This window comes from Bactrocera latifrons, unplaced genomic scaffold, assembly GCF_001853355.1.
Source record: "Bactrocera latifrons isolate USDA-ARS-PBARC rearing strain unplaced genomic scaffold, ASM185335v1 scaffold_231, whole genome shotgun sequence".
In the NCBI taxonomy this organism is placed as follows: Eukaryota; Metazoa; Arthropoda; class Insecta; order Diptera; family Tephritidae; genus Bactrocera; species Bactrocera latifrons.
The window spans coordinates 259-12,509 of NW_017535864.1; the positions used below are offsets into that span (position 1 = coordinate 259).

Sequence of the window (12,251 nt, forward strand, 5' to 3'; positions counted from 1 at the left end):
ACATTCATCTCCATATTGTTATTTTGCGCTTGTTTCGGCACCAATCGATAGTGATAAGAAAATATAAATAACGTCGTTCTTAGAAACACATTTCGGTAACAAATACCACTTTTTATCAGCACATAAATACGATTCATTGATATATTGGCACTGATAATACAATGTGTCACGTCCAAAAGTTGCTTTCCTTTTTTTGTTTTTTTTTTACACCTTGCAATAAACGCGATAATTGGCACCGATTATTTAACCCTTAGGTGATGAATGCTAAGTCGTTTTAATCACTTGAAGCGTTGACGCACGTTACACTCGACTCCCGTTAAAGTTAAAATATGTTAAGTGCACGAGTTGCTCGATAATACATTCAGGTGTGGTCTCCTATCTCTATGTGTATCATGCACAGGTTAAGGTTTTCCATTGGGGAAAAAAGCTAATAACTTTCGAGCGACGCGACAGTTGCGGTTTGTGTTTGCCAACGAAATAACGTGTGTCACGCACTTGCGGAGAGAAAAACGGAAAGCATTTACATAACCGTTAAATAACGTCTAGTGATTCACTGGCATCGAACGAACCAACGAAACAAATACTAATTAAATCGCACGAGAGGATTACACGGAAAATAATTAAATTAAATAAATTGTGTACTAATTTGTAGAATAGTTTCGAATTATTTTTAAAACCAAATATTCAAAATGTGCAACTGTTTGTGGGAGTGTCTGAAATGCCCGGCAAAACTTTTTTGTTGGTAAGTTTATATTTTTATTATTTTTAAGTATGTAAAGGAAGTATTATACAATGTGATAAGTTTTAAGCAAACAAAAAATTGGTAAAAGAAGTCTATAGGCGCAATTTTTTTCTTTCAACATAATTGCCTTCAAGGTTGATACAATGCACAGCGACCTTCCAACTTTTCGATATCATTTTTGTAGTACGATATGTTCTTTGCTTCAAAATAGACCTCAGTTTGGGGGACCTCTTCATTATTTAGCGAACATTTTTTCATAGCGAGTATTCTTTTGAGTACTGAGAACAGGAAATTGTCGCAGTGGGCCAGTTCTGGAGAAAACGGTGGACCCGGAAGCAATTTGAAGCCCAATGTATGAATTTTTGCGACACTATGCGGATTCCATGCGCATCCGAAAATACAGGCGCTACAACCTTGTCAGCCGTCTTTTGCGTTTTTTCACGATTTGGAGCCGGTTCATCGTGTGCAGTCACAGCCCGGATGACTGTCGATTGGGCTTCGAAGTGAAATGATGAAGCTAAGTTTCAACATCTACTGTCACATGTCGACAAAAAACCGGTTTTAATATACTTGAATTGAAACTTTTCAATTGATCTGTTCACTATAAGGAGAGTCGCGAATATTTTTCCCCTTTTGAATAGAAGTATCGAATTCTTATATAGTAATAACTTACAATACTCGCTGTCATTTGCTTGTCAACTGTCACCCAATACATTATGTGGCCACCAAATTAACCTCGATGTATTGCTTAGTTGTAGTAGAAACTTTTGAAAAAAATTTGTTGATATCAGTAAACACATTACTAGCTCTGAGCACGTGAAACCCCCGAGACGATTAGTCAAGCTACTTGAGCGATAGGAAAGCGAAGAACTGTTAGATAGCAAATGCATTGTAGTCTAGTAGTGTAAAGTGTACGATAAATATGAAGTGAAATAATTAGCAACGTATAGATAAATATTCAACTGTATTTACACATACATATGTAATATATATGAGCGAAATCCCAGATGTACTTCACCTGCGCAAAATTGCAAAAATAATTATTGCATTTGATATTATAGGTATATAGGTTAAGCGCTGAATTTGTTATTCAAACAGCAATCTCACAGATAATAGAAGTGTACATGTGAAATAAATCCGTCATAATCTCGTTTGATAATAAGCTCAACTGAAAGGTCTAAGGACAGCAGGTAACAATGTCGATAAATTTTACACAAGGGAAGTCTGTTCTCTACTTTTATTGGTCGGTTGGTGGGGTGAAGCGTCGGACCCGGGTGGTAACCGATTTAAGTGTTATCTAAGAACTCAGAAGATTTGGTGAATAAACGTATTATTTTTCTTCTCAGCTGCCCAATGCATCTTAAGTTCGAATATTGGGAGCAGTGGTATATCTCGTCTTATCCGGCTGAAGACGGGCCTACGCATAGATATTGCTACAGCGCCTCATCATCCTCCGCTCATGCCTTGCATTCCGTTGCATCCACTTTTCCCATTTTGTGAATGTGGATCTTAAGGATAGGTGTCCTGTGATGACCCCCAACATATTGCTAAGCTTCTTTTTTCCAAGGAGTGTGTTCCAATACCTAAGGTGCAGGGCTCACTACTTCAAACAACCCTTTCATTTCTTTCCACTTCTATATGACCGAGTACCCAGATGATATTAACTGAGTTACCTACTAAAAGTCTAGGCTATCAACTAGAATGTTTATGGACTTGCTGGTTAGAGCAAAAGACCACTTGGCCCCTCGGTTGCATTGCCAACATAACCCGAGTTCATTAACAAGGTCGAGTATGATACCATGCTTATAGTGACGTCTAGCTTGGCTTATAACAAGCTTATTGAGTTTATGTTTTGAAAACATCGTCTCGAACTATTATTATATTATTATTGGCTTTGTAATATACGTTTTTACAGATCCATACTAGTACATAACATATATTGCATATTAGTTTTTTATTTCAGAGAAATGTATAATAAGTACATATTAAATTTAGTTCTTTATTTTAAAATAATAAATTTTTAAACTCTTCTCTTTACAGCTGCTGCGAATGTGCGCTGAATATGATACTCGGCATATTCTGTTCGGTCATAGTATTAGCTGTCATAATCGGTCTGATCGTGTACTTCACAGTATACTATCATAAGGATAGTTCCGACGGTCAGCAAGAAAAATTGGTGCAGCAGCTTATAACAGCTGCGCCTACAACCTTTAAGCAATACTTCCAGCAACAACACTAAAATGGAATAAATGCGGTTTAATGCCAGTTTGGGGCTGTCTGGCATTACTTTAGTGTCTTATTGTATATTTTGTAAGTTTAATATATTTAAACAAATATTTTTAAACATTTATACAAGAAAATTTAACTGATTTTTAATATAGCTTCGAATTTAATAAAAGAAATAATGTAATCACACTGCTGCTAATCTAATCAAAGTTTTATTGAACAAATTTGGGTTCATTTACGATATGCTATAAATAGTTCGTTCTTAATGTTTGGGGCCATAATATAAGGCTATAGAAATAGTGTTATCACAATGATGTTTATACTATATACACGCATATGTATTTATAAATATTTATATAATATACTTGTATAAAATAGTGCTTAATTAAATTATTACTTCCCTTTGTTTAACTTCGTACCGATATATATCGTTTGATTATACGTATACTAGCCAAAATTCTATACGTTACGCCCATAAACTATAGGCTAGGTACATATTGAAACGAAGCGCTTTAAACACTATAACCAACACCCAACTGACAAATGAGACTGAATGACTGAAAAATGAGACCTGAACCAATATAACCACTCACAGATTGTAAGAGCAGTAACCCATTAAGAGGTTACTATCAACAAGTTTAATAGTTTAGAAAGCGTTATATAAGGATTTTGATGTAGAGAGGGTTGCTTCTTAACTAAAGATACTAACCAAAAGTAATAAAAATATCAACTTGGAAACAAATAATTTTGAATTTCACTTCGAACAAAATATATGAAAATAAGTGTCGAAAAATGTCATTAGAATAAGCAAAATAAAATATTTTCACAAGAACTCAAGCGAATAGATCACCGAAGCAGTTTAACAAAAAAATAAAGCTAGCAAAAAGTGCAGAAGATGTGTTGGTATGGAAAAAGTGTATTGTTTATATCACTTTAAGGCAAAATAAATACATAAATGCATATTTTCAGCGAGTTTTTCCATAATTGAGTATTATTTTTGCCCGTTCTCTTTCAGCGGCTGCAGATACAATGTATTTTGTGCCACCGCCTGCATTGTGATCATCGCCTTAATAATTTTCCTATTAATTTGCTTTGCTGCTTTTGTTTTTCACAAAAGTCCCGATGCCGACGAAGACAACTCGATTATGCAAGAAATAATGAGCTTTATTTTGAGACCTTTCTCAGGTTGATGGCACTAACGTACGGTTATATGCGAATGCTATCTTTAAGTTAGAATAACTACAGTTAACAAATTTGCCTTGTATTTTAATTAATATAAGAAGAGAAATGTAATGATTTGAAGATTTCAGTGTTACTGATATTGCTTAGTAGTTTCTATTTAATAAAGCGAGATTGGAAAGTTATTTCATGAAAATTTTGCCGTCGAGGCGATGGGCATAGGTTTAAAGCTTCAAATAGGCATGTTATTAACCGGCTGAGAATTAAACACTTTTGTAGTAAGACGAGTGAATTAATCACATAGCATTTGAGCGCCTAAGTTGATGTTACTTTTTTTGTTTTGGATAATTTCGCAAGACAAAAACTTGTTTAACTAATTTGTGGAAGTGAAATTTTCTAAGCTAATTTCTTGGTCTCCAATATTCCAAGTTCTGATATGGTGTTTGATGACTCATTTAAGGGTTAATTTGTAATAATGTAAGGTATATTGTAAATTTCGAAAATGTAATGTTTCGAGAATTGTGTCTCTCTTTTTTTCATAAAGTTATCCATGAAGTTTACAGGCAAATCTGAAAAGCTAATGAAATATTCTTCTACCGTGTGACATACATACATAAGACATTAGAATTACAACTGATAACTAAAAAATATTGAGATTATAATAGTTTTTTAAACGTTTAAAAAGACGCGTTTTAACAAAGAACAATTAAAATGTGTGGTGTGTTGTGCGATTGTCTCAAGGGTTCAGGAAAAGTTGTCTGCTGGTAAGTCAATATTTTCACCAGAATGGGTATGGAGTATACTTTATTAGCTATACAATTTAACCTTATGATGGACTTGTGCTTCGTCTATTTTCAAAGTTCAAAGTTATAGAGTTGATGTTTAAATTTTCGATCTCAGGGTCTTCTAACAAAACTTTCCTTTGCTTCTGCCGCATAATGCTATTATTATTAGAAGTAGTACGAGAAATATTAAAGCTTGCTATAGCGGATATTCACTTTTCGAAATTTGGATCTTACTGAATTGTACACCTATCTTCCGGTGATCGAAAAAACATCTACATATAAATGCAAATAAAATATCATACTATTTTCTAAATATTTATGTCTATATCTTTTTGGTGCCTGTATTTTTTCCAGCTGCTGCCAATGTGCCTTTACTATCTGTCTGGGCATACTTGGTTCGGTGCTCATATTGTTCCTCATAATTGGTCTTATCGTATACTTTACAGTATTTCACCATAAAGGGGAGGAATCCGATAAGAAAATGATAGAAGATATGGTGACTGCCGCCCCATTAACTTTTAAAGGACTTTTCCAGCAATACTATTAAAAAGATTTAAGCATCATAAAGCTTACGCGTGATTTGTGTTATAGAATGTGTTAGCTTTTATTCAATTATTGTTACTAAAAATTATGGTTTATATTTACATAGTTAGTTCCATTATATGTATACTATATTTATATTGCTTTATATAATTCTTTTAATGAAGGTTATGTAAATTAAAACGCTTTCGTGAAATTAAAGTAAATTGTTTGAATCTTTAATAATACCTGGTATAACTGCTAAGGTTTCGATACTGTGATCTCGCGATATGTAATAAGTGTCCTGGTAATAAAACAAGCTTGTTAAAACGGGCGGAAGTTAGTTTTTATTCGGGGCTTTATCGCATCATTTTTAGCTTAATTTATATTCAAACTATCACTAAGCGGCGTCTCTGTTCTGTGAGGGGTTTCACTTCAACAAACTCGGTATTGTAATATTTTCACAGAACAATCAACGGCGTCGCTTTTCCCGTTGGATTTGAAAGTATGCAGATTCTAGTGAGTTGATATGAAAAATCAATAAAATTTCTTATAGCTTTGCTTGGATCTAATAGATCATGTGGTAAGTGACAGATCAGCTCTCTTCATGAGATCACTTTTTTGTCTTAGTCACTCTTCATTTATCATTATATAGTTGCATTTAAAGAAAAATTTTAATAGACGTGCTCATTCTAAATTTTCTACAAAGCAATGCTTAAGACCCCCAAGTCGATTCATCGATTTTGTATCAACTCTTCTACCGAAACTAAACCTGAACATTAACGATAGATATTGCTGACCTGCCAAACATAGTGTTGGTTCAAAGTCATAATATACATATATTGAACTCACTCAACAAATATGTATAAATAAGATTGCACAATTTTTTCGAAAGCAATTTTTTTATTAACTGGGAGCTTTGCAGCAAATATTCAAAAATATGTAAAATGAAATATTGAATATTGCTTTTTGCTTTTTGAGAAAACATTCTCTACATTAATACAAAGCGAATAGAGATAAAGAAATATAGCTACGAAGGAAATAAACCAAGCACGGGATGTGCAAGTAAGAAAATTTAAACCCCACAGGGGCTCTAAAAATTTAGATAGAGTTCGTATAAGTTAGCTAAAAGCACATTTGCGGCTGATTCATTATACGCGCTGTGAAGTCAGACTTCTAATTGCTATATAAACAATATCTCGTCTCATTATTAATTCAATACTTCCAGATTTTGCATATGGTTGGTTTGTACATTTGTGGTATTGTTAATGCTGTTCGTGGCCCTACAATTTGTTGGCGTTGTGGAACATAAAGAGAACGAGAACGTTGTAGTAGAATTCTTTCATTATATAACGAGCGCTATGAGATCTAGTTTATAATTTGTGATTATAATAGTTATATTATGTATTTCTAAATTTCTACCTTTATATTTATGTATATTTCAAAATGTGTGTACACTTGATAAATAAATATTAAGTGCATGATTAAAAGGGACTAACATTTCTGCTCGAAGCTACACGAACATAATTTTTAAAGCAGATAATATTAAAGAATATAAAAAGCGCAAACATTCTCTGGTTAAAGTGCAGACCTGAATGATAAAAGAAGTGTTAGGAACCCGGTAAAAATAGATTCTGAGGAAGAGATGGAACAGTAGAAGTAGTCCGTAAATTCAAGAAAAGTAGGAGAATACAATATTTAGATATTAAGAGATCATAACAAAATAAACAAGTTTTTTCTTTAGGTGCATTATATGAAACTTTATTTAAAGTATTTTTTTTTTGCATTTTGATGCATTATTACATATTATTTTGTGTTCTATTCTTTTAGTCATGTCAAAGAACTATATTTCTCTCCTTTCCATTATATGCCTCCGCATTTTTCGCAACCCAGCGTGTATTCCTTCTGCTTGTAGAAACGACGTAGACGCTCCGAACACTCAAACATAGACTCTGCCATAGCTGATAGATCTGAGCTGAAGTCTGGAGCTGTACTGTTACCATCTCTACTATAACTTTTACGCCTGTTCAACTCATACTCCGCACGCCGTACATTCTTACGCTTGAAGGCCTCAAAGCGATTGGACTTCTCATTGAGACTCACACGATGACAATTATCACAATCGATTGTATTCAAGAGTTGCTTCAAGCGCGCAGATCGCGCGGCCATAAGATCGGTGGTCAGATTGAATCTGTAATCGCGATATGGTATTGCGACCATATTATGCGGCTGATGTGAGTTATAGTTGCTCATATAAACTCCATTACTGTGTAATTGTCGCTGAATGTTCGCATGGTCTTCTACTCCCATCGGTTGCTTGTTATATTGTTTGCCGTTATCCGTTTCTGCTATATTTGGCAGTTCCTCACAGCCACGTGGGCAAATTAACTTATAACGCAGATTTTCCTTTAACACATCGTCCATAGTGATATCAGCATATAGATTGCCGCCACATAGCGTACAAATGTGTGTGATGTCTTTGCTGTCCATCAAAGCATGATATGGCATACAGTGCTCTTCCGTGTTATAATTTTTGCACCTTTTGTTTGTGGTGAAATCTTCAACTTTATTTCGGTTTTTATTTTTGGATTTTAGCTCCATATCACTAAATTGTGTATTGAGTTCGTGAATAATGTTTTCAGCCATTTTATAATACCAGTATTTTTACCGTAAAGTGAGGAATTTGGCTGTTGATTTCTTGTAAGTAAATGAATTATTAAAGATTTACTTTGAGACGCATCCTTATATATAGTAACACCTGGATATTACAAAGGCTGAAAGGTCCTGAGAAAAGCTAGGGCAGGTAAACTCTTCGAAGCAGGCAAAAGGATGTAAAGAAAGCAGGCAAAAGGATGCTTCGAAGCAGGCAAAAGAATGTAAACACAGGTAGACGGCAGAAGTCTACAAAGCTGCAGTTCTGGGAAATGCACTAAGAAACAAAGGAAGTCTTTATTAGAGAATGTAATTTAACATATTAAAAATAGATATTTTAAAATATCAAGTCCTTTTAAAAAATTGTATACAAAATTATCCGTTATCTGAGGTCTATAACGTTAAGGGGTTATGCGAATTAAGAATTTTCCAAAAAATCATTGTTCGTTATAAGTTCTACAATTTTCTTAAAATTTCAAGGCAATCGCCATAAAAGTGTAGGAAATAGAACCTTCGTGTAGAACGGCCCGTAAAGCTAGACCGGTCGGCTCCTTCACTCTTTGACACTTCTTTATTCAACAGAGTGTAGGATATTCATAACAACAAAGAAAACTATTGACAGCATTACGGTTCAAATGAAATTGATCGATATTTCGCAACCTTGAGCATGTAAATAATATTTTGTATGAAAGGAAGAAAAGGACCTTTAAAAACTTTTTCTTCTCCTTTTTCACGTTATCTCATGTGTTACGGTTACGCCCTACAAAAAAAGGGTACAAAAACTTGCTTTCTTTACGCATCCTTAAAAATCCGCATACTAAGTGTAAAGCATTCTAGTTCTTAGTTTTAGTATAAAAGCAGGTGAAAATAACTTTTTAACATCAGACAGTCTTCGTGCTCTCACTTAAGATTCACTACGAACACCATCGTTCCGCAATAATTTTCATCTAAGCACAAACTACGAGCAAATTTATTTTACAATGGAGAATAATTCTTTCAAATTCAACGCTTACGCAAACGAATTGCGTATGTCAGCCTTCATTAATGACGAGAATATAAGCGACGATGCTGTGTCATTATTCGAAGCAACAACATACTCGGAAACAGAAACTTTGGTGCAGACAGTGTCGCGGTTGCGCCTGAGATTGCGCTATCTGCATTTGGTTGAATGCGAACATTTTCGTCAAATTGAAGCTGGCTTGCAACAATTCCAGAGAATGTCACTGCCGCCAGGAGGAGCGAGAATCGGCTGTCGAGCTCGACATTCTTTGAACTTTTAACCAACAAAACAATGCAGGCACGACCCCGGCAAGAGAATAATACAGCGTTTGGAAAAATTAAAGTAGTGGAAGTTTATAGCACGTCTAGCAGCGTTAGGGCAGGAATTATAAATATGATGTTTTTATTATAAATAAAATCTAAGCACTTAGTAAAAAAATAGAGATTTTATTTTCAATATACTCATTATCAGTAACAAAACAGAAAATGAGCTAAACGTAAACAAAAAAATGTTTTATAGTATGTAACACACTAATAAAATATAAAATAAAGAAAGTGAAAAAATTCAATTATAAAACAATGCAGCAGTAGATCATACCTCAATGATTATGTAATTCCAACGAAAAAAGTTTTGGAATATCAAATATTTGCTACGTACGAAAAAAATTAAAATTTGAAAATGCAACGCTGAGACTTAGCTACTTTCTCTATGTAATTCTAGAAAACTCAAAGAGAAATCTTGCTGTTCCAGCTAATAAAATCAGGTAGTTCATTATTTTTTACAGCCTTGAAAGATACGTGTGAGTAATTTATTTGCCCACTGGTGTGTACATTTTTAAGGTACGTACCGCACTAAAGTACAATGTTGCTACCTGTTCTTCAGCACGTTGTCGAAAAAAAAAAAGAATTTAAATACCGGACACTGTCAAAGAAGGCCAGTTTGTATTCAACTTTGAACCATTACACTTCAGATACACTAATTTACTTTAACAATACGAGATCTTGCAATATTTTGCAGTTATTCCTTTAAGACAATCTTTAATATAACACAACTATAATGGCAACGAATAATGCGTTATTGATCAAGGAATTATCTGATGATATTGTAAGCATACACAGTTCCATTAGCGAAAAGAGTTTACGCAACAACATAAAAACGGAGCACGAACAGCAATTAGAGGTGCATACTGATGTTCCAAAACTATTACAGACAATTAAAGAATTGCGAAACAAGTTGAGATACTTGCAATTTGTTGAATGCGTGCACTTTCATAAAATCGAAAGCAGAACTTCTACAATTCCTGGGGTGGCGGAGACACTGGCAAGAAGCGAGCGGTTAAGCGATAGACCCAAGAAAAAGAAAAGTCGTGCTAGGCTTTCATTGCTTAATAAGTTAATTATGTAGAACATGAACTCAATAATTGTAAACAACAATAGATATATTCTGAAATATTTTTGAACAAATTCTTGAGCGGATTATAATTTTTCTTCAAAAGGTAAAAGAAATATATAAAAACAAGGTAAATAAAAATTGTGAAGATTTAGCATTTTGATTATTTGAAATTTTGGTGATTAGTTCATGGAATTAAATCACATTGTAAGAATATAGCTCAGACACTATATAAGGTGTTATTAACATTATGATAAATGAATTACATATGTTATTACATTTTTTTGTTCTTTAAGTGGTAAACTTTTTTTTTTATTTTTGAATAGATTTATTTTTTTCAAATGAAATATAAACAATTTCGGAGACTGTGTTGCAATGTTTATGGTATAAAAGTAGTAGCCTCACCAGAAAGTACAGATGCACTAATACATACACAAAAAAATTATCGCTATGTATATTCACTTCTTCATCCGAATATTTTTTTACTAATATTTCGAAAAAATATATACATACATATTTACAAATATTTTCATTTAAACCGCACATTCACGCTTATTTACTATTTTTTTTAACAAATATTTAGTACTACACTTTTTATACAGTTCTTATACGAGACCCGACTATTACCCACAGGCACGAGTGCACGCGAATCAGCCTGTACGATTTACTTTTAACTTTGCGCTTAATGTTTCTATACCGATTATTTTCATTACTTCATTAATATACACTTTTCCACTATTTTATTATTATTTCTTTATTTATTTTTTCAAAATTATATTTAAAATACTTTTATTTTATCAACTCTACAAAAACTGCAAAAATGTGTCCGCATCGCTGGTTACAATTTCGTTATTCTTTCCTTCTGTTCTAATTCCAGTGAATTTTTTAACTCTCTAAACTCAATTTATATACTCGCCTATTATTTTATGTGATTGTTTGTATATACTGGAAAGCTACATTGAGTTGAATGAAGCGAGCGGATACAATAAGAGAAAGGAAACGGAAATGAACTCAACACAATTCTTGCGATCCAATTTATGAGAGAAATAAACTTGCGTATTATGCGAGAAGTTTATGAGAGGAGAAAAAGCTATACCGTTTTCCTCTCACTCTTCCTATTTACCCTTTATATGTAAGCGTATTGTGCTATTGCTTTGTGAAGCGACTGGAAATTAGGCAAGTTGAGCGGATGAAGTGTATATAGGAAACGGAAAAGAACTCAAAATATTTAATAACTAGTTTAGGTGGGGTAGCTGTAGGGGAATTTTAAGCATTGAGTAATTTTGTTAATGTGAAGGAGAGAGCTTACATGTATTTGCCTCTTTCAAATAGCATAGAATTAGTTATATTTAGAGCCGTTTTCTCAGTGTTTAGTTAAGAAAGCGGCTATAAGTGGAATAATAAAAAGTTAGACAGTATAAAAATATTAAACTAAGTATGTGTAAACTTACCACTGAACTGCAATAATAGCATGCGCTTGAGGTATATAACATATTTCCTATGTACATATGTGTATGCTTTATTCAAGCTTTCGTAGATATAATAGCTCATGGCTGGAACTTTGCAAGTATTGTAATGAGTGAGCTTTCGGGTATTCAACTTGACTATTGGGATCAAGAATAGAGCTTTTTAAAAATTTTGTGTGAAGTAAAGATTTCATTTAAAACACCCTGTAAAGCAGACAAAAAAGAATTATGTCATTAGTCTTTTTAGTGAGATTTGAGTAGAAAAATATGAATTCTTTATATTAAAAAAAAAT

The 12,251-nt window shown here is 33.4% G+C and overlaps 2 protein-coding genes and 1 long non-coding RNA gene across 3 annotated transcripts in view; 2 read left to right on the plus strand and 1 right to left on the minus strand.

The window, feature by feature from the left end:
- Nucleotides 1-434: 434 nt before the first annotated feature.
- LOC108968908 (protein midgut expression 1-like) lies at nucleotides 435-3,390 on the plus strand. Its single transcript, XM_018933252.1, has 2 exons — nucleotides 435-742; nucleotides 2,783-3,390. The coding sequence occupies exons 1-2, from the start codon at nucleotides 690-692 to the stop codon at nucleotides 2,979-2,981; spliced, it is 252 nt and encodes an 83-aa protein (XP_018788797.1). The 5' UTR covers nucleotides 435-689; the 3' UTR covers nucleotides 2,982-3,390.
- Nucleotides 3,391-4,648: 1,258 nt separating this feature from the next.
- On the plus strand, nucleotides 4,649-5,555 carry LOC108968909 (protein midgut expression 1-like). Its single transcript, XM_018933253.1, has 2 exons — nucleotides 4,649-4,911; nucleotides 5,287-5,555. The coding sequence occupies exons 1-2, from the start codon at nucleotides 4,859-4,861 to the stop codon at nucleotides 5,477-5,479; spliced, it is 246 nt and encodes an 81-aa protein (XP_018788798.1). The 5' UTR covers nucleotides 4,649-4,858; the 3' UTR covers nucleotides 5,480-5,555.
- Nucleotides 5,556-11,948: 6,393 nt separating this feature from the next.
- Nucleotides 11,949-12,251, minus strand: part of LOC108968905 — a 129,933-nt gene continuing 129,630 nt past the window's right edge. The window contains exon 3 of the long non-coding RNA XR_001993359.1: nucleotides 11,949-12,162. This is a non-coding gene — a long non-coding RNA (uncharacterized LOC108968905). The remainder of the gene's footprint in view (nucleotides 12,163-12,251) is intronic.

Bases quoted from the DNA above. Each gene is read 5' to 3' on its own strand.
- LOC108968909 (XM_018933253.1), top strand. From the start codon at position 4,859: ATGTGTGGTGTGTTGTGCGATTGTCTCAAGGGTTCAGGAAAAGTTGTC. The intron at 4,912-5,286 runs GTAAGTCAATAT...TATTTTTTCCAG, and splicing joins TCAGGAAAAGTTGTCTGCTG to CTGCTGCCAATGTGCCTTTA.
- LOC108968908 (XM_018933252.1), top strand. From the start codon at position 690: ATGTGCAACTGTTTGTGGGAGTGTCTGAAATGCCCGGCAAAACTTTTT. The intron at 743-2,782 runs GTAAGTTTATAT...TTCTCTTTACAG, and splicing joins CCGGCAAAACTTTTTTGTTG to CTGCTGCGAATGTGCGCTGA.